This window comes from Nicotiana tomentosiformis, chromosome 2 (assembly GCF_000390325.3).
Source record: "Nicotiana tomentosiformis chromosome 2, ASM39032v3, whole genome shotgun sequence".
In the NCBI taxonomy this organism is placed as follows: Eukaryota; Viridiplantae; Streptophyta; class Magnoliopsida; order Solanales; family Solanaceae; genus Nicotiana; species Nicotiana tomentosiformis.
This window is the reverse complement of record NC_090813.1, coordinates 178,501,609-178,527,600: the sequence shown is the minus strand read 5'-3', so window position 1 is coordinate 178,527,600 and position 25,992 is coordinate 178,501,609. Positions and strand designations below refer to the sequence as shown.

Here is a 25,992-nt window from a genome sequence, read left to right as displayed (position 1 = left end):
CTGGGACACTTTGATGCAATATTGAGAATCTGACGCTTTTAAAAGAAAATCAACAATCAACTTCAAGAACAGAATGTCATCTAATAATGGAGGAGGTCCTTCCTTACATACGGGAGGATCAATTGCATTTGCTGAGTACAGAAGAAGACATGTATTTCTCTATCTTTTAGTATTATCAGTATTAGTGTAAATTTATTTTATGATTTATCCTGTAAACTAACAATATCTTTAATGATTGTAAAAGGAGTTAACGGGGAAAGATCTTTGTAATGATGAATTATTTCTGAAGACTCACAGAACCAAAAATGGTAAAAAGTGGATATGTGGAAAGTTAGAAAGGATGTGGGTATGTTTTTATCTCATTCTTCATTGCAACACCTGCTGAGTCTTTATCTACTTCACACTAATACAGTAGATAAGCTTTCTTTATAGATTAGCTCCATCCATAGAATATGATAATTAAGATGCATTGACGAAAAAAGACAAGGGAGTGATGCATATAAAATTGCTGCTTTTCCTTAACTGTCTGTACATATTTTTGTAGTTGTCAGATTACAGTTCTATGACATTCAGATATAGGAATTTTGGGAAGTGAAATTAGGGAACATCAAAAGTACTAAGTTTTCAGATGTAGGAAGTATTTTTATATTTACAATTGTGTATCTATCTTTAGACTGTAATTCCTTTAAGATTCTCCTTAACCATTGAAAGATTATTACAAATAAATGGATTAATATTTTCAATAATTACTTTTCCTTCATCAAATTTATGTGCACTGAGTACTTGTCTGAAGTGTTGAAGCCATATAAAGCTACTGAAGAAAATGGATATATTACAAAAATATAAGACAATGATAAAGTTGTGATGTACTTGTAGATTGTTGACAAACTATCTGGTGCTTCAATTTTTGTCCATGATCTAACTAAATTACAAAAGTAACCAAATTATGCCTTCCTAGTTTTTTTTTTAATCAACAAGAAGATGGTGCACTACTGCATAGTGGAACAATATCAAACAAAATATTTAAGTGAAAAAATAGAATCCAAAGCTCTAAAAATAGTGAGTACTTACCCTCTTAACATGGAATGATTGACAAGCACTTCCCTACTCTCTCAAGTATTTGAAATAAGAGTCAGAGAAGATATAAGCCTTTTTTAAGAGAATAATTTTACACTTATTGACAACCTGAGAAAAGAAGTAAGGAAAAAATTTACTTTTCTTCTCAGTTTGATACTTTTAAAAATCATCTCAAGTTGTTGGAACTTAAGATATCAAAAACTTGTCTATATATTTGTTTATTTTACGCTTTTTAAACTGAGAAAATAGTTTAACTGAAAGTGAATGATAAATAATTTTGTCTATTCTGTATTCTTATTATTTGCGTTATTATTATGCTGCTGCCGACATACTATTATGACTCTTCTCTTCTGTCCCAAGAATATATCTCCGGGAGTAGTGTTAGAGTTGTTATTCATGGACACTATCATGGTAGAATATCATAAGCACCCTCTTTTTAGGTCTTACCCTGCTATTCTTTTGTCTATGATGTATAAGAAAAACTTCTAAGTCTTTGCGCACTCTAGATTTGAAAAACATTCAACAACTTTATAGCACCTTCTCTGGTGCACCTCAAGAAAATAAGATTGATTAGATGACATAGTTTCTATATATATTTTTAATTCTCTACTTATTAGAGAAGTCTATTTCTTCATCTACTTCTTTAGTTACAAAAGTCTATTTCTCTGTTGTTCATTTCTTTCATTACAGAACAAATATAACTGCTCTATTAAGATTTGCTACTTGGCGACTTTGATATTCTATGTGATAACTAATAATTATAATTTTTTTCAGAATATATTTACAGAGATTATTAAGGAGAAGGTAGGTGAAACTTCAACATCAAGGAATGAAGAAGGTTTTGAAATAGATGATGCAGACATGGAAAGAAACATGGCAACAAATGAAGATGAGGAAGGAGAAAAAACTAGCGAAGACAACGTTATGGATTTATTGAAAACTATACTAGATGAACAGCTACTGAAAACTTGGATTGAAACTGTTGAAAGAGCAAAAAAAGGAAGAATATATGGGCTTGGTCCAAAAACTTGTCTTCTGGTAGATTCAGTGAAGGCTAATTGTGCATCCTGTAGTGCTCCTAATCCTCCAAATATTCCTACCCAACAAGTTTTTGAAACACCCGAATTTCAGCAACTTCTTGATCGTACATTGGAGCAACGGACGGAGAATATGTAACCAAATATGCAAGCGGGTATTTGGGAAGATATGCAAGAAGAAGTAAAAGTTGCGGCTGGTACTGTCGTGCGTGAGATGCTTGGTTTAAATCAACCACCACCAAATGGCTATGGTTCTTCCCCAAACATATCTTAGAATAGTAGAGTTTGTGTTATTAATTTGTTAACTTAAAACATGTTTTATTTACCAATAGACATACACTTCGTCATTCTAGAACTAATGATACTCTAATTATATTTATGTGAAAAATTATTGGATTTAATTATTTATTTTGTTTTATGTCGAATTATGTAGGAAATTGTATTTGTATTTCATCATATGCAATCTAGGAAGTATTCCCAGTGAGATTGCAATAACCCGGCTAGTCATTTTAAAAGTTGTAGCCCCGTTCCCCTATTTAATGATCATTCTGTACCTTATAATTGTTAAATGACTTACCGGGGCAAATTGGTTCGGGTCCGATGAGATTTTTAGAATAAATTGGAACACATAGTTCCAAAGTTTAAAATTTAAGTTAAAAAGGTAGGCTGGATATAGACCTATGTGTAAACGACCCCGAAATAAAATTTTAATGATTCCAATAGCTCCGCATGGTGATTTTGGACTTAGGAGCACGTCCGAAAAATTATTTGGAGGCTCGTAGTTAAATTTGGCTTGAAATGGCTAAAATAGGAATTTAAGTTTGGAAGTTTGACCGGGGAGTTGACTTTTTGATATCGGGGTCGAAATCCAGTTCCAAAATTTTTTATAGCTCCGTTATATTATTTACGAATTGCGTGCAAAATTTAAGGTCAATCGGACTTGATTGATAGGATCTGGCGTCGTTTGTAGAAATTGAAATTTTCAGAGTCCATTAGACTTTAATCTATGTGTGATTCGTGTTTTTAGTGTTGTTGGATGTGATTTGAAGACTCGACTAAGTCCGTATGATGTTTTAGGATTTGTTGGTATATTTGATTGAGGTCACGAGGGGCTCGGGCGTGTTTCGGATGGTATTCAGAGTATTTTTCTTCATTTTGGCACTGCTGGTAGCTGCTGATTTCTGGTATTTTAAGCCTTCTTCGCTATCGCATATGCTTAGTTGAGGCAGTGTTGATTTTGTTCTTCGCGGTCGCGTGAGGTCAACCACGATCGCGTAGGTTGGGCCAGTCTGTGCATCGTGATCGCGTGGCATTGTTTGCGATCGCGTAAGGGTGATTGAGAGCTGCTGAGTTTTGTGCTTCGCGATCGCGTGAAGTGGAATGCGACCACGTAGCTTTGAGATTTTGTGACTCGCGAACGTGTGAAGAAGGTCGCTTTCGCGTAGAGTAACGTAGCAGAAGTGGAGGTCACGCGTTTGTATAAGTGGTGTTTATATACACTTATACAGTATTGTATAGTTATGTATAATTGTGTGCAAATATGTATATTCCTGTATAATGTTGTATAATTATATATTTTTTCAGTTTATAATAGGACTCGGCATATATCGGTAAAATCGATACCCCGAACTGAAAAAAGCTTATTGGGTTATCGGTATCGGATTATTGGGTTAACAGTTCGATAATGGTTTAGTGTTATTTTTCTATTGGGTTATCGGTTTGGGTATCGGTTTGTCCAATTTTATAAACGGTGTAACCGATAACCCAATAAACTTTATAAAGATATGATTTTATCTTTAGGTATATAAATTTTTCAGTTCTCCCAATTCTCTTTCTATTATTGTAACCCTCCCAAATTTGTCATTCAACACATAAAGAAATAATATTGTAAGGTTTATCATATTCTTTGAGAGGGTTTACAATAGTAGAGAAAGTTTATCATATTCTTTATACGGTATACATTATCCTTCATTAGTTCTTCCCTCTAGAATTTAGATTGAGTTATCTTACGGGTAAATCGATAAAGATCGATAATCCATTAACCAATAACCGATATCTTATCGGTTCGGTTATCAGTTTAGCATATTTATAAACCGATAATCGATATGCCAAACCGATAACATTCACAACCGAACCGAACCGACCGATTCCCACCCCTAGTTTATAAGGATGTATATACATTGTTAGTGTATAAGTGTCACGACCCAAAATCTCACATGTCGTGATGGCGCCTATCTCAATACTAGGCAAGCCGACAATATCAATAAATCACCATATCTTTTAAATTTGAAAACATAATAATTAAATTAAGCGGAAGAAACCTCACAAATACAAATATAACTCCGGTGTCACTGAGTATATGAGCATATAATATGAATACAATGTCTGACTGATAAAAATAAAAATCACTGTCTAAAAGTATAGAACAGTACAATAACTGAAGGAAAGAGAGACAAGGTCAACGGACGCCAAGCAACTACCCTGATAGTCTCCAACTAGTAACATACTGAGGTCTAACAGTCGCCGTATCCGGAAGCACCTGGATCTGAACACAAGGTGCAGAGTGTAGTATGAGTACAACCAACTCAATAAGTAACAAGACTAACCTCTGGGCTGAAAGTAGTGACGAGCTCCGCAGGTACAGTCCAGTATAAATAATGGTACAAAAATGTAGGCATGCTTTCAAGTTCAACAGTTAAACTCAGTACAAGTGAAATAGATCAATACTGCATGATATGAGGAATGTGACATCTCAGTAGAAAGACCTTATGTAAATACTGGTCACAAATTATCCGGTCACTCGGTACTATTTATGGCCAATCCAGCCTAGGGGTGTTCCAACCTGTATATAAATACACATTGACTGACGGTCAGTCACCCAATACCGTATAAGGCCAATCCAGCTCTGGGATAATTTTATCCCCAAATATAACTGATACAGACAAGATCCATGTCCAGGGAAACTCATTACAATACAAATAAGTAAGGCAAGTCCATACCCTGAGAAATCCATCTCGAATATATATAATTATCTACGCTCACTGGGGGTGTACAGACTCCGGAGGGGCTCCTTCAGCCCAAGCGTAATATAAATCCAATATGGCCTACTGCAGGCGGGCCGTCCCGATCCGTATAATAATAAAGCCTATAAGGCCTGCTGCAGGCGGGCAGTCCCGATCCATAAAATAGTAAAGCCTATAAGGCCTGCTGCAGGCGGGCAACCCCGATCCATATAATAATAATGTATAAAGCCATTATGGCCTGCTGCGTCGCGCAGCTCGATCCCATAAATATCCTCACAATGGACAAATATTACTGAGTGTGAAATGTATATTTTTGAACAATTAATTCAACAGCAACACGATCCCATGGGTCCCAAAATATTGACACGTATCCTAAACATGATCTTTAATATGAGTCTCAACTCAATTTCTCTAACACATGGAGAATGTTCAACTAATAACATGATTCATTAATCTTACAACTGCACAGGATTTATTCAATACACAATTTATATGGTGCACGTCCACATGCTCGTCACCTACCGTGTGTGTCACCTCCGAACAATTTATATCATACCAAATTTGGGGATCCATACCCTCAGAACCAAGTTTAGAAGTGTTACTTACCTCAAACCATGTAATTCTTTACTCCGTTATGTCTTTGGCTCGTGAATTGACCTCCAAACGCCTCGAATCTAGCCACAATTAATTCGATTCAGCCAATAAAATTTATTAAAATTAATTCCATAAGAAAATACTAATTTTCTATCAAAATCCGAAATTTAGCTAAAAAATTGCCCGTGGGGCCCATGTCTCGGAACCCGATAATTTTACCAACCACGAGTCTAACCACACTAATTTTACCAAAATCCGACCTCAACTCGGCCTCCAAATCTTCAAATCTTATTTTTAAATCCCTAAGTTCAAACCCCTGATTTACACCTCAAAAATATGTAATCTAGTCGGATTATTCGATGATAATTCAATATTATAGAGTAGAAATGATCACAAGGGACTTACCTCAAGTTTTCCCATGAAAACTTTGCTCAAAAATCGCCAAACCCGAGCTTGAAATGCCCAAAAATGGCAAAAGCGCGGAACCCCTCTGTTTTTGTATTGCTCGGGGTTTTCGCACCCGCGGTAAAACTCTCGCGCCCGCGATGTTCGCGCATGCGATGATTTCTTCGCGCCTGCGATGATTTCTTCGTGCATGCGGTCTTCGCACCCGCGGTAAAATGTTTCGCACCCGCGGTGCCTGGCCAGCCCATGCATTTCCGCTTCTGCGACTAATACCTCGCATTCGCGAGCTCGCACCTGCGGCCCTTTTTCACACAAGTGCGATCATACCAGATGTCCAGCTGCTTCAGCTCCTCCTCCAAATCCAAATTCGATTCGTTAAGCATCCGAACTCACCTGAGGCCCCCCATGACCTCAACCAAATATACCAACAAGTCCTAAAACATTATACGAATTTAGTCGAGCCTTCAAATCACATCCAACAACACTAAAAACACGAATCACACATAGATTCAAGCCCAATGAACTTTGAAACTTCCAATTTCTACAAACGACGCCGGAACCTATCAAATCACGTCCGATTGACCTCAAATTTTGCACACAAGTCACAATTGACATAACAGAGGTATTTCAATTTTCAGAATCAGATTCCGACCCCGATATAAAAAAGTCAACCCCCCGGTCAAACTTTTCGAAAATTCGACTTTCGCCATTTAAAGCCTAATTTCACTACGGACCCCCAAATAATTTTTCGGACACGCTCCTAAGTCCAAAATCACCATACAGAGATATTGGAATCATCAGAATTCAAATTCGAGGTCGTTTACACATAAGTCGACATCCGGTCAACTTTTCCAACTTAAGCTTTCCATTAAGAGACTAAGTGTCTCAATTTATTCTGAAATCTCTCCGGACCCGAACCAATTACCCCGGCAAGATATACAACAACAATAAAGTATAAATTGAGCGATAAATGGGGGAACGGGCTTGTAATACTCAAAACGACCGTCCGGGTTGTTATAATAAGAAGCCTCTATGGAAGTATCAAATTATAAGGTCTAAAAATGAATTTCGCTTGAATTTTTTGTTGTTGTTGTTGTTGTTGTAAATGCTGAATATTTGAAAAGAAAAATATCATTATTCATTCCCAAATCAATATTTCAAATACTAGTGACCATATTAATATTTTCAAATATTAAAACTTAATATTAAAAATATCAAAAATATTTAATATCCGAACTTTGACAAATTATAAGTAAGAGTAAGAAGAAAAAGAACAAATTATAAGAGGCGGTAAAAGAACTTAGGAACAAAGAGATTACCTCGTTTCTCTCACCAAAACAACACAATCCGAACACTATCACAAAACAATCGTTCTCCACCTTAGATTTCTATTTAATCAGCGACTGATATACAATATCTGCCTTTCACACGGATCGACACTCTTATCCGTCGATCTTCTCTTTAAAACTCCAAAACATTAACGGCCACGATTCAAAGCTCTCCACAAACCCCAACAACTACCAGCTATATATAACTCGCGCCCCTTTCATCAAAAACATATCTCTCTCATACCAAGTTCCAAAAAAATACCTAAAATCTCCTTCCAGTTTTTCATCAATTTATCAAAAAAATGTCAGGAAGAGGAAAGGGAGGAAAAGGATTGGGAAAGGGAGGAGCAAAGAGGCACAGAAAAGTATTAAGAGACAACATTCAGGGAATCACTAAGCCTGCAATTCGGCGTTTGGCTCGTAGGGGAGGGGTGAAGCGCATTTCTGGTTTGATTTACGAGGAGACTCGTGGAGTGTTGAAGATATTTTTGGAGAATGTGATTCGTGATGCTGTGACTTACACTGAACACGCTAGGAGGAAGACTGTCACTGCCATGGATGTTGTTTACGCACTCAAGAGGCAGGGTAGGACCCTTTACGGATTTGGGGGTTAGATTTGTGAAGTTAGGCTTGTTCTTTTGTTGCCGTTTGTGGATTAGAATTGCTTAGTTTTGTTGAGCTTGATAGATGTAATTTCCGTTATATATTCAAGAAATAGTAATTGCCGAAGAATTGCTTAGTTCTCATTTCTGATCTCCACATTGTTTGCTTTAATTTTACCTTTCAATTTCCCTTTGTTGGCAAGTATGGCTAAAGATCAGTGGGGTATGTCAGCAGTAATGTTTTCTCTTAATCGCTATTTCACATTAAGAGGGTTTATTTGAACATCTGGTAATTTATATTTCACATTAAGAGTGATTATTTGAACATTATCTGATTGTGTTATGAAGATTATTAGTGTGGACGTTGATTTTGCAGTTATGATTCAAACTTTGGATGGATATTAGAGTCAAATTTGATTTGCTCTAAATCAGTTGAATCATCATTTGTTATGTGTATTCAGTTATTCTTGATGGATGTAACTTCAATGAGATTTAGTGAGATATTTATTCAACTTATTGAATAATCATTGTAGGATTATATTGGGTATATTATTGAATAATCATCTAAAGGGAAGACGCAGGAGATAGGGAAATTGTTGGTGTTTAGTTTTTGTTATATTGACTAAGGTTTATACTCTAGAATAGTAAGATGTCGCTGCTTTGTGTATATTACTTCGATTCATCTTAGCTTGAATTTGGTAATTCTCTTATGCTTAACTTTTGAATTGAGTCCTAGTGCTTCATTATAAGAGATGCTTGTTTAATCAAAATTCTTAAAATTTTTGTGTGGCCTGAACTGAACACTGTAGTGTTCTTATGATCCCCTGTAGTCTTCAGTTTACTTTGTTAGGTCTCCGTAAAAAAGAGCTACGTCTGAGTTAAACTAACCTGGGGATGTATGGATCTGGTTCTGACTGGGTAGACATGCAGTACATTGTCTATGTATGTCTTGTTTTCATTCTTAAATGAATGATTTTGCGATAGAAAACCAAATGTTAAGGGTGATGGAGTAAGCTTTTATCCAACCTGCTAGAGTTGATTTTGTTTTCAATCTACATATTTAGGCAATTATCTACCAGTGGAGTGTGGACTGAGACTGCTCAGCTTTGCCATCCAATAAAGACTTAAACACTTAACAAGAGATTTTACGTTATTTATTAGACTTTACTTCATCGGTTATCCGTCTCATCTTTACGCAATGGCCATACTAATTCTCTGCTTATGGTTTCAGTTTTAACAGATTTCCCCTAAGGGACATAGGCTAACGTTAAATGAAAAGATAGGGCATAGTTCTTTCTACTTTTTTTTCTTGGTCTGAAGCGCTTTCTACTTTACCAGACCAGACCGTGAAGTTTGGTATCCTTATTACTATCACATATGAGCTCCTTTGAGCTACTTTTTAATTACTTCTAGACACAAAAGTTTTAAAAATATGGTGAATGAAAACTGATTTATCTGACAGTTCATCACTAGTTGCTTATTTGCAAAACAAACTCCGGATAGAATTCTTGGTGAATGAAAGATTGTGCATCTGTTGTTTTTGTGATATGAATTTTAAGATTAACTTAGTTTTGGGATCATATTATTGGTAGTGGAAATTTATACGTATTAAAATGATATTAGTTGACAGGTTAGTTTAAAATTAAAACATTATCTAAGTTTTAGAAGTCAATGTGTTTTTGCTATTAGAAATTGTGAAAGTTGAACAATATAATAATCCATAAAGTTTGTTTTGACCGAATAGCGCAAATGACACTTGTACTTGCATCAATTTGACATTCCACCCCTCAACTCAATGAAATTTATTAAGACACTTGAACCTGTTTAAAACATGATTTTTCAACGCCTATTGTTGATCAAGCTTATTTGATGTTTACTTTGCTGAGTCGGACAAAGTAAAGTTTTTGAAGGTGGTGATTATGGGTTCTGGCCAAGTAAAGTTTTTGGTTGAAAACGGTAATTATAGAAAAAGAAAATGGGTTAACTTTGTGATAATTTATTTTTAACAAAATAATTTTATGAAGATATATAATGACGTGGCATATGTTTTTCTAACATGGAGCTTTAACTGTTGCGGATTGGCAATTGAGTAACACACAGGACTAGAGGCGTTTAAAACACCTATTTTGCCGTTCCAGGAGTTTGGATGAAATCTCGAATTAAGGTGACATTATGTCAATTCATGCAAGTACAAGTGTCAAAAACAGGTAGATAATTTAAATTCTCAAGTTCTATTCTATATAGCATTATTTTTTAAAAATAAAATATATATAAAAATTAAAAACCACACGTTATAAAAGTCTCAATTTTATTTCTTTAACTCCTATTCTCACTTAATTGAAACACAATCCGCACACTATCACAAAAGAATCACTTCCCACCTTCGATCTCCATTTAATCAACGGTTTACATACTATCTCCCCTTCCACACGGATCGATACCCGTAACCGTCGATCATCACTTTCAACTCCAAAACATCAACGGCCACGATTCAACTTTTCCACAACCCCAATAACAACCATCTATATATAAAGCCCGACTCCTTACGCTCTTTTCAAATCAACCGTATTTCTTCTCAATTCAAATTCAAAAATCCCCAAAATCTAGTTTCAAAATGTCAGGAAGAGGAAAGGGAGGAAAAGGATTGGGCAAAGGAGGAGCTAAACGACACCGTAAGGTGCTCCGTGATAACATCCAGGGAATCACTAAGCCTGCAATTCGGCGTTTGGCTCGTAGAGGAGGAGTGAAACGTATTTCTGGTTTGATTTACGAGGAGACACGAGGGGTTTTGAAGATATTTTTGGAGAATGTGATTCGTGATGCTGTGACTTACACTGAGCACGCTAGGAGAAAGACTGTTACTGCTATGGATGTTGTTTATGCGCTCAAGAGACAGGGCAGGACTCTCTACGGATTTGGGGGTTAGATTTGTCAAATTAGGGTTTTGTGGGGGTAGTGATTGTAGATTTGTTCTTTAGTTTCTGATGTGGATTAGGGTTGGTTAGTTTTTGTTGATCTTTGATAATGTAATTCTCCATTACATATTCAAGGACTAGTAATTGCCCAAAAGAATCTCATTACTCATATCTTGTTTTCTACATTATTTACCCTATTTTCTTTAATTTTGCTTTTAGGGCTAGCAGGTCTAGCTAATTATTACGTTTGTTATATTATGATAATTAATGTTTACTAATAATTTAGTCATTTCAATTTCTGGGCATCTGATAGTAAGAAGGTATTATCCCATTAATATATTGTAGGTCATACATAAACCTATAATTTATTTTCTTGTAAAGAAGTGAAGAGATACGGTTTCCGACCTATCTTGAACAAATTTCTATAGTTAAATTTTGAAATCGAACAAAATAACAAAATTTTTGCTAGTTCAAAATATTCCATAAATTTAATTGAATAAATTAATCGAATAGAAATAACGAGAACTTACTAAATCAATCGTATAAAGGCAAACTCCATGATTTATAATTCCTTCTAAAAATTAAGCCAATTTTTAGTTCTTTGTGTTGATTGGACATAATGCTATCCAATGTTTTGGTTTTCAAGTCTTTTTCTTTAACTGTCTTTTATATATTGTTGGCAAGTAAAATGAGAGAAGCGGTCATAATTTACAAGTAAATGTTATCATTTTTCTGAATGTGCAAAAAAAAAAAAAAAAAAAAATTAAATAAATGAAGTAAAGAACTCCACAAGCATCGTTATACTAAATTTTTATCACGTAGAGAACTCAAAGTAATTTCCAAAAAGGGATCATAAACAAAGACATTACTGGCTTTATATTGGTGATAACTCAATAAGTTCTTATTTTCAATTTGAGAAACGTCCAATTCTGCACTTTGCCTCATAGGCTAACGTTATCAACAGATGAAAAGTTACTATTAGCTTTTTCTACTTACCAGTAGGGTGCCAATTAAACCGACCGAATCGTACCGCACCGAACTAATTTTTAGGTTTCTTTTAAAGAAATTGTAGGTTTTTATATAAATTTATAACATCACCGATAATTAGTGTAGGTTTTTTATTTTATAAAAATAAACCGAAAAAATACCGAATTGTACCGAATAAATTTTACATGTGAAAAATAAATTTATATAGTAAGTTTAAAAATAATGCATTAAATATTTCTTTGGCTCTTGGAATTATGAAAACTGTTACAAGCTAACAAGCAATTAAACTCAAAATACTAATTTCTAAAATCTATTATGCTACTTCTACTTAAACTAAGTTATTTAAAGTATCTTCATTAGCAAGATACAATGTATTCTAACGATTATGAGTAGCAAACTATAATGTATTGAACATGTTTCCTTTCATATAATTTAGATTTATCTTTTTGAATATTTAATCTTCTATAGACTTTATTTTTTTTTGATTTGCACCGGGTGTCAAGTCTCTTTGAGACCCGACTAATCCCGGGGGTATACAGGCCCTCGGCAAGGAGTTTTTCGCAAGTGCACCACGGTTAATTCAGGTTTTACCCAGTCCGATGGCCCTCAGAAATTGTTTGCACCCAGTGAGTTTCGAACTTGAGTCCTTGAAAGGGAGCAAACCCCAAGGCTCAAGTCAATTGCCACCGGGCCAACCCCTGAGGGTTTATAGACTTTATTCTTAGTCTCAATTTGATTAATATCTTTCAACTCGAGTGATTTATATTTTCTTTGCATTTGCTTGGTTTCTTTTACGTTGTTGTAGAATAGTTGATGGATCTATACTCTAGCTATCTTTTATTTTTTTTAATTCATCACCCTTTAAATAGTAAAAAATGTCTAGAGAATTTTGTTAAGTCCTATAAAAGAATATATGTTATTGTATTCTACTTATACTGGTGAATTTTACATGATATTTAAAAAAATATTGAAAATTAATCGAACTGTACCGATACCGATACCGAAAAAAAATTGACATGATTGGGACGGTTTGGAAAAATCTAATTTTGGTTATACATAATAGAATAACCGAAAAATTAGTACAGTACAAATTTTATAAAATAACCGGTCAAACCGAACCATTGACACCCCTACTTACCGGACCTTGAAGCTTGGTAAGAAGACATACCATGCTTTTTAAAAAAAAAAAATCTTTTTAAAGCGTTTAATAAGTTGAGTTAGTACAAAATGAATTTAAAATGTAATTTTGTTGTGTTTAACCCAAAAATTAATTTTAAAGTAAACAATTAAATGTATATTTTAAGGCCAATAGCAAATTGATTAATGCAAAGTATGTATACTGAAATGAAGATGAGATTAAGATAACGGAGATCTTATTGATCGTCGGCCTATGATGTGACTATGTTGAAATAAATTTCAATTCTTGAAAGATACAAAGAGAAAGATAGTCTTGCAAAAGAATATGAAGAGTACATGATGAATCATCTCAAAATGTTATATGTAATCAGACGATGATTTATAAGTAAATTAAAGTAAGGTATTCATAGCCTAGACGGAATGTGGTTGTTCCGAGTTCCTAGCCTATACGCTGAATATATGATTAGTGGCCTGACAAGCAGTGGCGGAGCCAGAATTTTCGTTAAGGGGTGTCAACATATATAAAAGTAAACATACTAGAAAATTAAGAGAAGTCAATAAATAGTATATTTACATATAATTTATTTTTTTATCTAATTACATAATATATTTTTTCAGCGAAGAAATATCATTTGACACCCTTCCTATAAGGTGGCTCCGTGGCATGTTCCTCATCAGTGGATGTTCCTCATCAGTGGTAATTGCAATCGCGTAACAGACGAGACCAAGATCTCTAGAAAGTTGCGGGTTCAATGTAGTTCGCCACCAAAAGCATTTAGTCTGCTCCGAGTGCATGCTCTTCTGGTTGTCTTTGTTTAAAATTCGAATGGACGGCCCCAATCACGATTCTGCTGATACCCATGCTTTTGTCTCCCGTACTCATATCATAGTCCCGAACAACTTTCACTACGTATCATCATTTCGTCATGCCGCACGATAAAGATCGAATTTTATCGATACATATTGCAATAGTGAATTGTTTTTATTAATATTGTCACACCCTTTTTACCCCCACAAAAGATTTATTTATGAATTGTGGTGGGTTAAAGAGTTTTTCCAATTAAAGTGATAAATTTGAGTAGGGATTATTTTATTTTACAGAGTCGCCACTTGGAATTGATTTTTGGTATTCCAAGTCACTTTTTATTTGAATCCTTAGTCAAAGTAGGATTTGACTCTTTTATTATTGGTCTGTAAAAATAAAGTCCGAATAACGCATTCTCCGAGTCCCGTGGTTCTAGCACGGTCGCTTTATTAACTACAACTTGGCTTGAATTAATTTTGGATAAACTGTGATTTATTGGTTTTCATGTTTTATCTATCCGTTTTTAATTATTAAAATATGAAATTATCTTTTAAACGAATCACGTGTGTGGATCCGTTTTATTTATTGTGCCAAAACCATGTCACACGTACGCGTACACAATTAATAACACTTTATTTTTATCAAGATTGTTTGGTCAAGGTCGCGCGAACGCATACCCTGATTTATTTTGAAAATCATAATTATGTCACGCGAACGTGTAATCACGATAATAAATTTAAAACGCGCTAATTTAAGATTATTGTAAGGCCATGGATTACGAAAGTTGTAGTGGATAAAGTGTACAATGATGGAATAATTTATTAAGGGTCCAATCCCTGCATGCCTCTACGCTCAAACTTCCAACAGATCAAGACATAAGCGTAGATGGGCTTAAAATAATGCCCAAAGTCTTAAACTACTGCTATAACTCTAATCCATAAGGAAATATGAAATTAACTCATTCATGGATAAAATGCATACATAATCATGAAAGACCAAATCAGAATCCATTCTATTTAACTTACAAAATTAATAATCAACTGACTCATACTTTTATGCCTACACCCTGTTACAAAGATATCCCTATCTAAACAATATAATGTCATCCATTTTCAGTAACAAACAATTCCAAAAGTTATGCATCTCGATTCCGCCTTTGCTGATTCCTATGGATGCCAACTCTTAAACATGAACTCTTCCTGGTATCAATACATGATTACTCCGCTAATCAACAACTATCGAGCCACTGATTTTTCAACCCAACTGATTATACAAGTTTCATTTCAGCACGTGACAGTACTAAAAAAATAGGAATCAAGCTAATACAATAAAGTGGCTTACGTTCAGGAAATCAAACTCAATCAGTAATCTTATTCTAGTTGAGTTTACAGGCAGCGAAAGCTAAATCAAAACAGATAGGTTCTACTAGCAATAGCAAATGAGGTCGAAAGCGACCATAGCTTCGAGTAAGAACAGCAAATGAGCCAGAGAATAAACACAATTACATGTCATAGCAAATCTGAACACAGTTTAAAGGAATACATACCTAATTGCGAAGGAATTGAATTTAGAAGGAAGGGTAGCCAAATAAAGGCTTAATTTCACAAATTAGAGTTCAGCTACAGATTTAACAATCAACAGCAGATTCCAACAGCAATCAACAATGTTTTTGAGAGATAACCACTCTTAGAATCCCAGAAATTATCAAGAAAATCAAAAGAAAACGCAACAGCTCTTTGAAATCCCTTTTTCTTTTACTTTTTCCTCTATTTTTCAAACTGTAGAACTACAGATCTAAATTTGATATTTTTGGGGGTATTTGGAGTATTTTCAGTTGCTCCTTCGTGTGAGATCTGTGTGTGAATCGAGAGTGAAAATTCAGCATGAATCTGTGTGAGAGTAAAGATCAGTGTGTGAGTTCATGTAGATGAGAGAGATGAGAGAGAGTGAAGGAGAAGAGGGGGCGACTCGGTTTCTTTTTGGGGGAGATGGAGTCTATTCCGTTTTTCGCCCGAAGAAGAAAAGAGTGAGGGGTTGTTTTAATGGGCATGGAGAGTGGTGTTTTAATGGGCAGGGAGAGTGGTATGATTTTGTAAAGTGGAGTATAAAGAGTTTGGGGGGGGGGGGACAAAGAGTGGGAGCAAAGGAAAGTGAGTAAAGGAAAGTGGAGTGGAGATATGCGTGGGAAGATGAGAGCGAGAATGATGGAGTGAGAAGTGAGATATTGGTGAGATGAGTACAGAAAATTTAAGCATGATAAAAAATTAGGTGCTCACAAATATTAGCTGAAAAGTTAGTTAAAATATACTCCGTTCGTTCACTTTTATTTGACATATATACTAAAAATAGATTTTTATTTTTACTTGTCACTTTATGCATATCAAGAGAAGACACTTTTTTTTATGTTATACCCACAATATTTATTACTCATTTCAAATTATTTTTTTAAATTCAATAAAATATGCATCAATTAATATGAGTATCATGATAAAGTATGTATTTTATTTATTATTTTTCTAAGGGGTGTGAAAAGTTAAAATGTGTCAAGTAAAAATGGACGAATGTAGTGGACAGAGGGAGTAGAACACTATATATGTAAAAGTTAACAAGCTTGTATTCTTAAAATTTGTGAATCTCGGAACAGGGCTTTTCTTTTCTTTCTAACACCATTCTTATATTTAAAATCTATTTGATCCTTGCATCCTTATTATTGTCCTTATTGGCATGTTGTTATATGAATTGACATGATAATATTATTTCGTACTATTTTATGTGGCCACACTTTCTATTAGTTTCTAAAAAAAAATCACACTTTCATATTTAATTATAAACTTTGCATTTCTTGATTTATTCTCTCGCTTTACTTTACACGTCCCTTAAGAAATAAAAATTGTAATGTGTATTTTACCATATAACCCCTAATAATAATAAAATTATCTCAATAAATGACACAGTGTTCCAAGCGTGGTTATTAAGAAATGAGTAATTAATGTAAAAGATAAAACATGAAAAATTATCTTTATCTTGATTTGCTAAAATTGATAAGTAAAAATAAAAATTTATTTTTAGCATAGTGAATAAATAAAAGTAAACAAAATTTATTTTAGACCATAAACTTTTAAAACAATAAGTATTAAATATTGTTCCAGTCCAACATCTTAAATAATTTTTTTTTATTAAATTTCCTTGAAATCTTATTTTTTTAAAATTAAATTTCGTCCCAATCAATAATTCCCCTCTCTCTCTAGATTTCAGTGGAAACACCAACGACCTGCTTCTCCACAAAATTGTGTACACGAGCTTCAACGAACGTTCTGGAATTTTATCCGATAGGAATATCGAACCAACTTTGCAATTGAGCAACCTGAGGTGACCAATCGGCTATATTTCTTATATAGGTTTTATGTTCAATTGTCCGTAGTTTTTGTGTTTTGATCATCGGATTCCGGTATGGGTGTTCCGGACGACGACAATAGCGACACCGTAATTATTCAGAAAGGGAAGAGAGGCGAGGAGCCTAATGTAATTACGGTGAATTGTCCTGATAAAACCGGCCTCGGTTGTGATATCTGTCGTACAATTCTTGATTTCGGTCTCCACATAATCAAAGGAGGTACTCTTATTAATTTCTTATCCATTTCTATCAAATATCGAAAAAAATCTTGCAAAAGGTCTCGTTTTGTGCGGAGGAAAATGTTTCCCAAAAAAAATATATTTTCTATGTAATTATTTATGTTGGGAAAAATGTATTCGGGATCATTTTTCGTAGTGTTTACTTGAAAGAAACTTAAATGATGCATGATAATTGTACGAGAAGGATAATGGAAAATGAGGATAGTGTTTTAGTGATACTATTTATTATTAAAAGTTTACAACAATGTGAAGTAGTGGTTGAGGCCAGTGCTATGGAGTAAGAGTCGTGATATTTGTAAAAGAAAATGATTCCGGTTCATAATTGATGGAAGTTAGTTTTTCGATTTTTTTGAAAAAAAATTTACTGGGAGAAAACAACTTCAACACATTAAGATAACCAAACACTGTGGTATGATTTCTTCAGCGAAAACATTTTTCAGCCAAACGCTTAATGTCCAACATTTCAATTGGTATCATTTGTACAAGCATTATACAGTTCTATCGCGAATTTATTTATCTTCTCATGTGTTAAACACACACACACACACACACATCTGCTGAATTGTGCAATTTTAGCTGGCCGACTTTATCATGGTCACAGATTTAGTTTTCCTATTCTCTATAAGAGCTATTGCGATCGGCTAATTGTTGCCAATTCAATCACCTGCCTATCGCTCCTTCTCCCTACAAATAAAATATATCTCTCTTTCTCCATTGGTACATCTTTAACTAAGTGCCCCGTGTTTCTGTGAATCAGATGTTTCAACGGATGGGCTATGGTGCTATGTGGTGTTATGGGTGGTTCCTCAGTCTTCCTCATCTAAAGTAAGATGGAAGAATTTGAAAGAGCGTCTTGTATCAGTTTGCCCATCATACTCTGTTTCATTTTATTTGAACCAACCATCACCACACGCTATTTCTTCTTCTGTTTACTTATTGACATTTTGTAGCTCAGACCGAAGAGGATTATTACATGGTAGTGACAAATCTTCGTACGCAGATTATGATTATTAATTTAATGCTCTCTTCTAACGCAATTGCATGATGTTTCTAGATGTTAATGAAGTTCTCTCTGAGCTCGAGCTTACCATCCAAAGGGTAAAAGTGACAAGAACTCCGGATGGCCATGCTGTAGACCTTTTCTTTATAACAGACAACTTGTAAGTATATAGCTTCTGCATTGCTTTTAGAATATTGAGTTATAGGGTTGTAATAAATCGAAAGCTCCTTCATGGGGAACAAAAGTGAGTTAAACGTGAAATTCCAACACTAAGTTAAGTACTAAAATGATGGCTGTAGCCTGTAAGGAGCAATCTGAATATTCTATTTGATTTCTTCTTATCTTTTATGGCTGTGCCTTATTTGAATGGTCATCTTGACTAATACACAACGTTTCTTGACTTTAGCTTAATATTTCTAATCTGATAAAGAACAATGCAGACATTTATATTTGGTGCAATAATTCTGTACCTTTATTCTTATCCATCTAATAATTCCAACAATTGTTTTTATATTTCTTCTCTCAGAAGAATGGATAACAAGTTTTTCTATTTGGGAACAGCTTATTTTCTTCATTCATATTCTCATTCTGGAGCAACAAAATAGCCCTTCGCGGACGGTGAAAGATTTTTCAGTTACTCCTTTGCGGACAATGTTATCAATTGCTCCCCTTCTGCATTGTATTTCCTTTCAAACGTATAATCATGTTTACCGGATCACAAGATTTCTCTTTTAAAAGAGCTTTTACTTCATTCATATTTTGATTTTGGAGTAACAAAAACATATGTTTGGTGGACGATGTTTTTAATTCTCCTTCCCTGCATTTTATTACCTTCAAATGTACAACGGATAATGTATTTCCTGTAACTATTACCAATTATTTCCTGGGATGACTGATGGAAGACCATATCTTGTGATATCAGGCAAATATTTCTAGTATAGTTGGGTTTGTGTAAATCTGAATTAGAATGTGCAGGGGACTTTTGCTTTAGTAATTCATATATTAAGGATCTTATTCTATTCCATAATACTGTTTTTCTTTCGTTATTCTTAAGACGTTCGAAAAGAAGTTAATCTTAACATATCTCATTTCATGTTCAGAGAGCTCTTACATACAAAAGCTAGGCAAGATGAAACATATGAGCAGTTGCGTGCTGTTTTGGGCGAATCATGTGGTTTTGAACTTCAGTTAGCTGGCCCTAAGTATGACAACCTTCAGTATATCTCTTCTCTTCCTCCATCTGTTGCTGAGGAATTATTTAGGTGCAAAATTGAAGATAACGAATTTCATGCACAAGCTCTTAGTTCAGAAATGACGAAGTTGAAGAAGGCTAGTGTGACAATAGATAATTCCCTGAGCCCTGGTCATACGTTGCTTCAGATTAGTTGCATTGATCACAAGGGTTTTCTTTATGACATTATGCGGACATTGAAAGACTTCAGTATTCAGGTACTGGCTTTTAGATTTCAGTTTTCTACTTATTGATTCCTCATTATTTTTGTTGATTTAGTTGCAAATTATCTAATTTGTGGCTAGGTGTACTTGAGTTTGGTTCTTACTGGTAATGAGTTTGAAGTCCTTAAACTTATTGCATCATAATGTAGATGATTGACACGATTATGGTTTCTTCATTGCAAGTTCAAACATATTCTGGATTTTATCTGAGGAATGTGCTTTGCTGAGGTTTTATTGTCTTCTTTACCCAGTACTAGGAGCTCTAACAACTCGGAAGGCGATTCCCCCTACTATTTACAAATCCAGATGCGTCAAATGTGCTTATATCACAAAATAAAAGAAATAAAAAAAATAAGGATCTTTTTGTTCCAGATAATGAGGCTACTTTGATCTCATAGACATTAAAGTAATGCAATGTAAATTTTTGTTTTTGCTAAGTGCATATAAGGGTAAACTCATTGGGAGGTAATGCTTTATTCCCCTTTAGAGTTTAGAGTTTAAAGATCATTATTTCGCCCCCAGTTTAGAGTTTTACATGTAATTGTGTAATGGATGGCACAAAGAGAAAACATGAAATGAAGAATGCTTATAGTTGATTTTACTTTCTCTGATCAAAAGGAAAACTATGCTGATTTCAAGTTTGATTTCTTTTCCATGTAGATTTCTTTTGGTCGGTTTTCACCAGTCAATAAGGGACAACGAGAATTAGACCTTTTTATCCGGCAGAAGGATGGAAGAAAGATTGTAGATCCAGAGAAACAAGATGCAATTTGTTCTCGCTTGAAAGTGGAAATGCTTCACCCTTTACGCGTTATAATAACAAATCGTGGACCAGATACTGAACTTTTGGTTGCAAATCCTATTGAGCTATCTGGAAACGGTAGACCACGTGTTTCCTATGATGTCACACTGGCATTAAAGAACCTTGGGATCTGCATCTTCTCGGTAAGTATATGCTGGTAAAGGAAGTGTTTGAAAGAAAAAGTTAGCACATTTTAACTTTACTGATTGTATGTGAAGATTTGAAGACAATGGATTGTCTTTATACTCCTAGTAAGCTTGAAAAAGGTTACAAACATTCTAAGAACACTGAACCTAGAGGCATGAAATCTTTAAACAACCTACATTCAGTCTAGGCCTCATGCTAATTTATCTGTTATTTTGTAGGCGGAGATCGGAAGGCATTGTACAACAGATCGTGATTGGGAGGTTTGCAGATTCCTGTTAGACGACAACTGTAATACTGACATGTCAACTATGGTTGGTAGAAATCGGATTGTAGACAAGGTAAGAAGAACATTGATGGGTTGGTGAGCCAGGCCCGTTTGTTGCTAAAGTTTTGCATGTTAAGGATCAGCGATCCCTTTGTATAGTTTATTAATTGTTGTTGTATCTAGCTGAGCGTTTTGTTTGGTTGGTACTGTCTGTATACCTATATATATATATACATTTTCTTCAATATAACTCACTCTTTTCCTCTTTTATTTTCTCAATCTCTTATCATATTGATATTTAAGATATATTCTGACCATTTTACAGTATGTTAGTCTTAGCAATATATTGTCTTATAACTCCTAAAAAGTCAATTGTCTTGAAGAGTATTGTACGAGAAAGCATAAGGAGTAATTTGTTTTTCCTTTTTGGTTTTAGAGGAAGAAAACACAGTTAAAATGATCGTGAAAATTTTCTTCACATATAACTAGTGATTTTCAAAAGATTATGTGGTTTTTTGGTTTAAAAATGAAAACTAATACATTCAAGAAATTAAACACAATGAACGATCTAAACATCAAGGTGTCGTGGTGTAGTTGGTTATCACGTCAGTCTAACACACTGAAGGTCTCCGGTTCGAGTCCGGGCGACGCCAATTTTTCTCTATTTTGCTGTTTTCCTAAAACCCATTTCTGTCTGGAAACTAAAGTTGTAACGAGCGAATTATAGGAAATCAGTAAGAATTTGCCCAAATAGGGTTTAAAAAAATAGAGGGTCCTCAACAGAAATCCTTTTTAAATTGAAGAGGAACACAACAAATGGATACATTCAACCTTCAAATGGTTTAAGGTGGTAGCAATTTGTACAAGTTAAGTAGTTTGAAGTTTTGAACCAACACAAAAAATGACAATGCTTATGAAAAAATAATTTAAGGCATTATCATTCGTGAAAAATGTTATGTTTGAATGAATAAAAACGGATTCTTATGAATTACAAATTCGAATAGAAATGAAGTATGATGTTGTTAAGTGCCAGTTGCAAACTTTAAATTGCTGGAACAAAGTGGGTAGTGTGCAAATTTACCTTTTGATGTTCATAAGTCGAGCCCTAATTATATATAAAACTAAAACATTTCTTGCCAAATGAAAAACAAATAGGTGACTACGTAAATGATTTCAAAACTTCTACGGTTTTGAACTAGAAATGACTAACTAAAGGGTTTGATTTGAATAGAGAGCAGTACCGGTTGCATAAGTGAGAAAATGTGTATGTTAACGTTAATTTTTAAAAAACAAATTTTGAAAGGGCCCTACCGGGTTCGAACCGGTGACCTCTTGATCTGCAGTCAAATGCTCTACCACTGAGCTAAGGACCCTATTTTGTTTTTATTTCTGAGGTTTTATAAATAATGTAGGTTTATTCATTTTTCATCCTCTGAAAATCGCCCATCACTATACACGGAATTCCCACTATGCAAAACCTTAATTTCAAATATAAAACTGGTGGGCAAGAAGCAAAATTAATTGCTGATTAATCTTCAGTCTCTTATTCCAATTTCATCCAATGTCCTAAAAGAACTAAGTTAATCACTTATTAAATACTTCCATAAGCTTTCAACTAATTAATTGTTGCTGATTTGACTAAAGATACAAATAAACATCAGTAAGAAAATTAGGTTAAACCGATACAGTCAAATAACTTTTAAATTCCCAGATGTCTCATACTTTATTATTTTATTTTTTATTACAGTGATGTCCAGGTGCTTTTATTTTTTACTTATGCCCGAGCAAGAAAACTGATAATATCTATCTTATCTAAGATTATAATTATTGTGCCTTAATTCCAAATAAGTTGAATTCGACTATAGGCATTCCATTTAAGCCGGCCTTAGTCCAGTATTAAAACAAATAATTTATCCACTCATTTAAAGTTCTCTACATTTTCTGTACCAGCGGATTAAGTTCTCTACTTGTCTTTCTAAAAAGATTAAGAGGCAAAATCATTTTCTTCCAGCCTAAAAATGACACAACACCACTGATAAAAGAACTCAACAACAGATTTAAAAATTCTCAAAGGAGAAGAATGCACAATTCCCTTCAACAAATCAAAGGAAGACCTTGAGGTTGTGAAATAAGAAATATATGAGCATAAATGCCAGGTATTCAGAATTTAGTAACAGCCAAGGTTCGAGCTATGGAAGTAGCCACTAATGCTACATTAGGGTCGACTGTCTACATCACACTCTTGAGGTGCGGCCGTTTCTCGGATCCGTGAACGTAAGATACTTTATGCACCGGGCTACCCAATTTCCATTATGATATAAATGCCCATTCAAATGTTCGATGCTGCATCCATAATTGCATTTCCAACTGGCCAAAAATCAAACATTATTAGAAATCACATGCTAAATACTTTCAGTCAAAGACAGAAACAGAACTACACCCATCTCCCGTATCAGAGATGAGAGATCAGATGTTTACAAGAGTGTTCAAGTTTAAGCTTTCAGAAGGAACACTGCTGGGACACATAAGTAGAATAGAAAATGACAGAAGAACAAGTTTAGTATTCACTATCATTCTGTTGAAAAGAATTGCACAAGTTTTCAGGAAATATGGCAAATACAGAAGCAGCTTTAAGTAACTCAGCACTTCTTTACTACAAATCTATTGAAAATCATTCACAGGATTGCATATTCTTATTTCAGAAAATACACAATCAAAAAGCATATATAAACATGCACTGCAGATGCCAAATTGAACAGACACATACAACAAATTAATAAATCAGTTCTAATCTAATTTCCTTGACATTTCATTTTTCCTCATCCAGATCTCATAAGTGATCTGCAACTGTCGGAGATACATTCCAGAAGAAAACAAGAAAATAAAGTTGATCAACATTGAGATGAACTGGTTAAGTTTCTATGTAGTTTCATCCGCGTGCTCTAATTAATTCTATCAATCAATTGCGCTCCTCAATCCTAGGCACCATTACAAAATATAGAAAGAGAGGACTGAACTTTGTTAAAAGAGAAATCAGAATAACAAGAGCTTACCTTGAAAACCAATTGCGCTCCTTTCTTTTCCTTTGGTAACAAGAATAATGTCACTTTTCACTGAAACAAAGTGCCTGCGGTACAAGAACTTGACCTTTCGTTCAGCCTATTCTTTCATTCTGTTATTCAAGATGTATTTAACCTCAGCCTTAACTAAAATAAAAGTCTTTCCATAGCTATAAAAATTATAATGCAAGTAACACAGAGCACCCGTTTATTACCACAGATTTTCAAGCAAATTAAAGAGATGATCATGTTGCAGTCAAGAAATCTTGCTCAAACAAATCATATAACAACATGGACAGCCAAAAAAGGATAACCATTCGCCTACGGAAACAGTAACCAATACCGCAAACATGTCATTGCATTCGTGAATAATAAACACAACCAATAAGAATACATAAAAAGTAGATTTCATTGATAAGGAACAGCGTTGTACTTTACATTATTCCCATCAAAATGCCAACATACATGAAATCAACCATTGGACGAAACCCTAACCCCAATTCCCAATCCCAATATAACCTAATCAGTCCTTTAAAAATTCAAGAGCTAGTAAACTTGGTAACAGCTTTAGTCCCTTCAGAAACAGCATGCTTCGCCAATTCACCAGGCAATACCAATCTAACCGCCGTCTGAATTTCCCTCGACGTAATTGTAGGCTTCTTATTATACCGCGCTAATTTAGAAGCTTCTTGAGCAAGTTTCTCAAATATATCGTTAATAAAACTGTTCATTATTCCCATCGCTTTGCTCGAAATTCCTATATCGGGATGCACTTGTTTTAGCACTTTGAATATATAGATCTTGTACGTCTCCGAACTCTTCTTCACCTTCTTCTTCTTCTTTTCTCCAGCGACGGGACCGACGTCTTTAGGGAGCTTTTTACCAGCTTTTGGCTTCTTCTCCGCCGGAACTTCAGATTTTTCCGGTGCCGGATTCTTCTCTGCTTTCGGAGCCATGGTATAGTGTAGAAATTTACCGAAGATTTGAGAAAGATGAGAAGTTTGTTGGAGAAGAATGGGTGTGGTTTTTGTATTTATAAGTAATTGAGGTTTGTTTTGATTGGAGAACGAAGAGAGACGAGGATTGATGACGTGGAAATATAAGAAGCGTCAATTTGTGTTGGAGGTTAAATCTACGGCTTAAAGAGGATAGTGGAGCTGAGCAGGTGTAGATCATTTGCTACGGAAATAATGGCGTCAAAAGAGGGGAGGAATGAGTAAAAATAACATTACTCCCTCCGCAGCTTTTTGTTTGTTAGAAGAATTTGGTTTAAATTAATTTACTTTACATAATTTTTTTTAAAAAAAGACATTAATTTAAGTGAGAAATACTTTTGAAATTATTAATTTAAATAAGTCATAATATTTGTGTGGCTACTAAATTTTTTTCATTAGTGATAAAATAAAAAATTAAATCTAATTGTTTTTGAATTTATAAATGGCATTATTTTAACAGACTAATAAAAAAATATTAATATAACATAAACTAAAATGCATGGAGTAGTTTTTTTTTACTATTAATGTTATTAAATTACTTTTTAATAGGTTTCTCGAAATCTTAAATGGCAAATAGCAAAAGGGGAAAGATTATAACATTATAATGGGGAATGTTTTTCAATCTAACTAATCTATTTTTGTTGATTTTTTTGGTTAACGAAGACTTAATATTAATATTTATATAAATAGTTATGCATCATTAGAGGGAACTGGGTCTAGACAGAA

At 34.3% G+C, this 25,992-nt stretch overlaps 4 protein-coding genes, 1 long non-coding RNA gene and 3 other non-coding genes across 9 annotated transcripts; 4 read left to right on the top strand and 4 right to left on the bottom strand.

Annotated features, from left to right (window-relative positions):
- The first annotated feature begins 7,685 nt into the window (after positions 1 to 7,685).
- Positions 7,686 to 8,210, top strand: LOC138906764 (histone H4). The gene has a single exon (XM_070196350.1). The coding sequence runs from the start codon at positions 7,767 to 7,769 to the stop codon at positions 8,076 to 8,078; it is 312 nt and encodes a 103-aa protein (XP_070052451.1). The 5' UTR covers positions 7,686 to 7,766; the 3' UTR covers positions 8,079 to 8,210.
- Positions 8,211 to 9,219: 1,009 nt separating this feature from the next.
- On the bottom strand, positions 9,220 to 9,322 carry LOC117279177 (U6 spliceosomal RNA). The gene has a single exon (XR_004509599.1). It is a non-coding gene; the product is annotated as a U6 spliceosomal RNA (small nuclear RNA).
- A 1,289-nt stretch (positions 9,323 to 10,611) lies between these two features.
- Positions 10,612 to 11,150, top strand: LOC104106174 (histone H4). The gene has a single exon (XM_033658668.2). The coding sequence runs from the start codon at positions 10,681 to 10,683 to the stop codon at positions 10,990 to 10,992; it is 312 nt and encodes a 103-aa protein (XP_033514559.2). The 5' UTR covers positions 10,612 to 10,680; the 3' UTR covers positions 10,993 to 11,150.
- Positions 11,151 to 14,848: 3,698 nt separating this feature from the next.
- Positions 14,849 to 16,122, bottom strand: LOC104106169 (uncharacterized). Its single transcript, XR_688545.4, has 2 exons — positions 15,457 to 16,122; positions 14,849 to 15,173 (listed from the first exon to the last, which is right to left on the bottom strand). It is a non-coding gene; the product is annotated as an uncharacterized lncRNA (long non-coding RNA).
- A 1,010-nt stretch (positions 16,123 to 17,132) lies between these two features.
- On the top strand, positions 17,133 to 21,482 carry LOC104106170 (ACT domain-containing protein ACR9-like). Of its 2 annotated transcripts, XM_009614660.4 has the most exons (6): positions 17,134 to 17,523; positions 18,301 to 18,519; positions 18,598 to 18,703; positions 19,644 to 19,992; positions 20,659 to 20,943; positions 21,166 to 21,482. In XM_009614660.4, exons 1-6 carry the CDS (start codon positions 17,361 to 17,363, stop codon positions 21,310 to 21,312), a joined length of 1,269 nt encoding a protein of 422 aa, XP_009612955.1. In that variant the 5' UTR covers positions 17,134 to 17,360; the 3' UTR covers positions 21,313 to 21,482. The 2 variants fall into 2 exon arrangements, with proteins under 2 accessions (XP_009612956.1, XP_009612955.1); XM_009614661.4 differs by lacking the exon at positions 18,301 to 18,519 and having other exon boundaries at positions 17,133 to 17,523.
- Positions 21,483 to 21,791: 309 nt separating this feature from the next.
- TRNAV-AAC (transfer RNA valine (anticodon AAC)) lies at positions 21,792 to 21,865 on the top strand. Its single transcript has one exon. It is a non-coding gene; the product is annotated as a tRNA-Val (tRNA).
- Positions 21,866 to 22,513: 648 nt separating this feature from the next.
- On the bottom strand, positions 22,514 to 22,585 carry TRNAC-GCA (transfer RNA cysteine (anticodon GCA)). The gene has a single exon. It is a non-coding gene; the product is annotated as a tRNA-Cys (tRNA).
- A 2,077-nt stretch (positions 22,586 to 24,662) lies between these two features.
- LOC104106171 (histone H2B-like) lies at positions 24,663 to 25,291 on the bottom strand. Its single transcript, XM_009614663.4, has one exon. It carries the CDS (start codon positions 25,225 to 25,227, stop codon positions 24,811 to 24,813), a length of 417 nt encoding a protein of 138 aa, XP_009612958.1. The 5' UTR covers positions 25,228 to 25,291; the 3' UTR covers positions 24,663 to 24,810.
- Positions 25,292 to 25,992: the final 701 nt, after the last annotated feature.

Bases quoted from the DNA above. Each gene is read 5' to 3' on its own strand.
- LOC104106170 (XM_009614660.4), top strand. From the start codon at position 17,361: ATGGGTGTTCCGGACGACGACAATAGCGACACCGTAATTATTCAGAAA. The intron at 17,524-18,300 runs GTACTCTTATTA...TCTGTGAATCAG, and splicing joins TCTCCACATAATCAAAGGAG to ATGTTTCAACGGATGGGCTA. The intron at 19,993-20,658 runs GTACTGGCTTTT...TTTTCCATGTAG, and splicing joins TGAAAGACTTCAGTATTCAG to ATTTCTTTTGGTCGGTTTTC.
- LOC104106171 (XM_009614663.4), bottom strand. From the start codon at position 25,227: ATGGCTCCGAAAGCAGAGAAGAATCCGGCACCGGAAAAATCTGAAGTT.
- LOC138906764 (XM_070196350.1), top strand. From the start codon at position 7,767: ATGTCAGGAAGAGGAAAGGGAGGAAAAGGATTGGGAAAGGGAGGAGCA.
- LOC104106174 (XM_033658668.2), top strand. From the start codon at position 10,681: ATGTCAGGAAGAGGAAAGGGAGGAAAAGGATTGGGCAAAGGAGGAGCT.